Source organism: Phaethon lepturus, unplaced genomic scaffold, assembly GCF_000687285.1.
Source record: "Phaethon lepturus isolate BGI_N335 unplaced genomic scaffold, ASM68728v1 scaffold30038, whole genome shotgun sequence".
Lineage (NCBI taxonomy): Eukaryota > Metazoa > Chordata > Aves > Phaethontiformes > Phaethontidae > Phaethon > Phaethon lepturus.
In genome coordinates, this window is record NW_010560278.1 from 1908 (window position 1) to 5000 (window position 3093).

Consider the following 3093-nt stretch of genomic DNA (forward strand, 5'->3'; position numbering starts at 1 on the left):
TGATTTAATAAAGTACTGAAAAGGAGGTGGTACTTTCCTTCCCTTGCTTGTTGCATCTTTGCTTCTCTGTGACCTCTCAAGCCTCAGGATGGGAGCAAGTAGCATCTTTAAAAGTTTGCAAACTGGTAATAGCACTCTGTAAAGGCAGTCTCATTTGTGAAATGTTACTAAACCATTAATGTGTCTTACAGTTTCCTATAATGAACTTTTTTCTGCTGGACACTTGCATAATAACTTTTCTTTCTTATTTGAGTCTCATTGACTTTAAATATTACAAAGCTATGTAGATTTTTTTTCTGAAATCTATTTGCTAGAGAGTCACTAGCTACTGTTCAGAGCAAAGGTGAGGCTGACAATGAAGGAAAGGTGGACTGGAAACAGGTGTGACCTTTGCATTTTGTGAAATAGCTACACAGAGATAGTGTAGATGATATTCAAAGCAGAATTCAAAGTGTTCTGGGATCCACTTGCATATAATTGCTGTGATATCAACCTTATCTTTCCATGTTAAAGATTGTAATGGCTAGTGGTGGAAAGTTGTATCTGTAAAGGCACCGAACTGAAGATTTTGGAATAGCTGTGAGGGGAGAAAAGTCAGGGAAAAGTAGTCTATTTCAAAAAATAATAAAAAACAAAAATATCCATAGAAATCTAAATATTGGTTATTCTTAAGATACTTCTAAGAATCTTATGGTATATTTATTGAACACTAGTATACTGTTTACTTTGTTATAAATACATTAACCAAAAATCTCACAGCATTTTGGTAGTGGGAGGGGCTGCAGAGGTGGCCAGCCAATCAGTGACACTGGTGCTGCCTCTGTGATAACATAGTGAAGAAAGGGTAAAAAACACTGCACAGCAGCTGTGAGAGGAGTAAGAAAAATGTGAAACAGTCCAGCAGACACCAAGGTCAGTGAAGCAGGAGGGGGAGGAGGTGCTCCAAGCTCCGGAGCAGAGATTCCCTGCAGCCCGTGGAGAAGACCATGGTGACACAGGTTGTCCTCCTGCAGCCAATGGTGAAACAGATACCCACCCTGCAGCACATGGAGGACCCCATGCTGGAGCAGGTGGATATGCCCTAATGAATCTGCAGCCTATGGAGAGGAGCCCACGCCGGAACAGGCTCCTGGCAGGACCTGCATCCCGTGGAGAGGAGCTCACGCCAGAGCAAGTTTTCTGGCAGGACTTGTGGCCCTATTGGGGACCCATGCTGGAGCAGTTCTTGAAGAACTGCAGCCTGTGGGAAGGACCCATGTTGGAGAATGTTGTGAAGGACTGTATCCTGTGGGTGGGACCCCATGCTGGAGCAGGGGTGGAGTGAGTGAGGAGGAAGGAGCAGCAGAGACAACATGTTATGAACTGACTGCAACCTCCATTCCTCATCCACCTGTGCTGCTCAGGGGGGAGGGGGCAGATCATTCAGGAGTGAAGTTGAGCCTGAGAAGAAGGGAGCAGTGGGGGGAAGGAGTTTTTAGATTAGTTCTTATTTCTCATCCTATTCCGATTTTGATTGGCAATAAATTAAATTAATTTCCCCAAGTTGAGTCTATTTTTCCCATGACGGCAATTGATGAGTGATCTCTCCATCCTTATCTTGACCCACAAGTTTTTTCATCATATTTTTCTCCCCTGTCCTTGTTGAGGAGGGGGAGTGATAGAGCAGCTTGGTGGGCACTTGGCAGCCAGGCAAAGTCAATCCACCACAGGGAAACATTGCAGTACCCAGTAGGTCAGGTCTAGTCCATGGTTATGCCTGAGGTAGGAACTGTTAGATGCCTTTTTTTTTTTTAAAATGTATGTTTACTGATATTATTGTGAATGGAAAAAATATACATCTGAATACAGGAGAAGTTACTGTGGATGTGCTAATGGATATAGATGGCCTCAAAGGAAAGGGGTTATAAGGGATCAAATAGACTAAAAGGATTAAAAAATAGAGTGGAAAGATACTTCATTTTTTTGTACAGTACTACTTAAGAATATGTTTTTAACATATTTAAGAATATCAAGAGTATAGTTACAGTATTTGTTATTAAAAAGGGGGCCAAAATAATTTTAAAAAGCAGATGTCAGTGATAGTTTTGTTATGAGACACTCTGTAGAGTGTAAAACAAAACTGAATAGAGAAGTACTGATTATGGTTTCTGGATGATAAAAAATATGATTTCTGAGATCCTCTTTCTGTTAAAATCTCTGTTTTATTTTTAGGAGAATAGCACATTGCTTAAAATGGATATAAATGGAGAGTCCAGAACTACTGTATCTACGTTCCCTGTACCTCTTGCAGAGGTCAGTTCTGCAGGCGATATAGAAGCAGAGAAACCACGATGTTCCAGTACCCCCTGCTCACCAATGCGACAGACAGTTTCAGGCTATCAGATCCTTCATATGGATTCCAACTACCTGGTTGGCTTCACGACTGGAGAGGAGCTGCTAAAATTAGCCCCAAAATATACAGGAAATGAAGATAATAAAGGGGAATCCAGGCCTAACTTGCACTCTAAACAGCTTGATTCAGGACTTGCATGTTCCTCCCATTTGTACAAAGCTAAAAGTAGGTACTATCAGCCATATGAGATCCCAGCAGTAAATGGGAGGAGGAGGAGACAGATGCAAAGTTCAGGGGATAAATGCACTAAGGCTTTACCATATGAACCTTACAAGGCACTTCATAGTCCCCTGCCTCTTTGCCTTTTAAAAGGTAAAAGGGCTCACTCTAAATCCCTGGACTATCTCAATTTAGACAAAATGAGCATCGAGGAACCTGCTGACACAGACATGCTACAATACCAGCTCCAACACCTTACTCTTAGAGGGGACCATATGTTTGCAAGAAATAACACATGAACTATGATCTATAATCTAGAATTTAGAACCAGTTTCTTGTTATTTCTCCGTCACTGCAAAAAGCCACTGTCATACTGTGTACATGACTGTCTACATCGTAGGTGGTATCAGCTAAATGTTATCAGAAAGGATTTTATTTGAATAGAATTTTGACAGTGCACTGTGTTACAAATACTTGGAGGGAAAAAATCTTTCCAGAGCAAGCAGCTTCTAATGCAAATCTGACTGCAGGTGGTGGATATT

The 3093-nt window shown here is 41.4% G+C and overlaps 1 protein-coding gene across 1 annotated transcript; it reads left to right on the forward strand.

Moving 5' to 3' along the window:
* Positions 1-2232: 2232 nt before the first annotated feature.
* LOC104613925 (UNC119-binding protein C5orf30 homolog) lies at positions 2233-2850 on the forward strand. The gene has a single exon (XM_010293632.1). The coding sequence runs from the start codon at positions 2233-2235 to the stop codon at positions 2848-2850; it is 618 nt and encodes a 205-aa protein (XP_010291934.1).
* Positions 2851-3093: the final 243 nt, after the last annotated feature.